At 40.9% G+C, this 942-nt stretch overlaps 1 protein-coding gene across 1 annotated transcript; it reads left to right on the top strand.

The window, feature by feature from the left end:
• Positions 1 to 339: 339 nt before the first annotated feature.
• LOC111983137 (uncharacterized mitochondrial protein AtMg00310-like) lies at positions 340 to 942 on the top strand. Its single transcript, XM_024014795.1, has one exon. The coding sequence runs from the start codon at positions 340 to 342 to the stop codon at positions 940 to 942; it is 603 nt and encodes a 200-aa protein (XP_023870563.1).

Below are 942 nucleotides of genomic sequence, written 5' to 3'. Positions count from 1 at the left end.
CTGTTAGGCCAAACCAGATAATCCCCCCATTGAAAACATCATGAGGTGTTATTGTTAGTTAATCTACAAAGCTTTTAACATTTAATTAAATGGTACCGATCCATAAAGATAAGAGAAATGCTATATTTACAACATTTTTACAACAAATTCTAAGTGACAGGTTGTTATTATTGGGATAAAAGGTAATCTTAGTGTTAGCTTCAAATATTCGTAGCACTTCTCTACAAATAATGGACATGGACCAGCAACTGAGATTATCTGGCATTGTTAGTAACTTGTTATTGTCAATTTAAAGAAGTTCTCATCAAAGCAGTTGCACAAGCTCTACCCACATACACGATGAGTGTTTTCAAGCTCCCTGATTCACTCTGTGATGAGTTAACCGGGATGATTCGAATATATTGGTGGGGCCAAAAGGAGGGTAAACATAAAATGGCATGGCTGAGTTGGGAAAAAATGTGTACACCAAAAGATAAGGGAGAGTTGGGATTCAGAGATCTCAAGGCATTCAACCTAGCTCCATTAGCTAAACAAGGATGGCGACTACAGATGAACTCCTACTTCTTGGTTCATAGAGTACTTAAAGCCCGTTACTTTCCAAATACAAATTTCTTACATATGGAGTTGGGTTCAAAACCATCATTCGCATGGCGAAGCATTTTGGCTGCTCAATCTGTTGTGAATTCAGGATACCGTTGGCAGGTAGGGGATGGCAAATCCATTGGCATTTGGACTGATCGCTGGCTGCCACGACCTTCCACGTTCCGAGTCCTAACACCTCCTGCTCAACTTCCAGCAAACACAAGGGTAGAGTACCCCATTGACCAAGAAAATGGGAATTGGAACCTTGACATGATGCACCAAATTTTTCTCCAAGACGATGCCACTTCCATTCTTAGCATTCCACTGAGTCGCCAAATGCCACACGACTGCATGATCTGA

This window comes from Quercus suber, unplaced genomic scaffold, assembly GCF_002906115.3.
Source record: "Quercus suber isolate HL8 unplaced genomic scaffold, Cork oak 2.0 scaffold_4, whole genome shotgun sequence".
Taxonomy (NCBI): domain Eukaryota; kingdom Viridiplantae; phylum Streptophyta; class Magnoliopsida; order Fagales; family Fagaceae; genus Quercus; species Quercus suber.
This window is presented reverse-complemented; position numbering and strand designations above follow the sequence as displayed.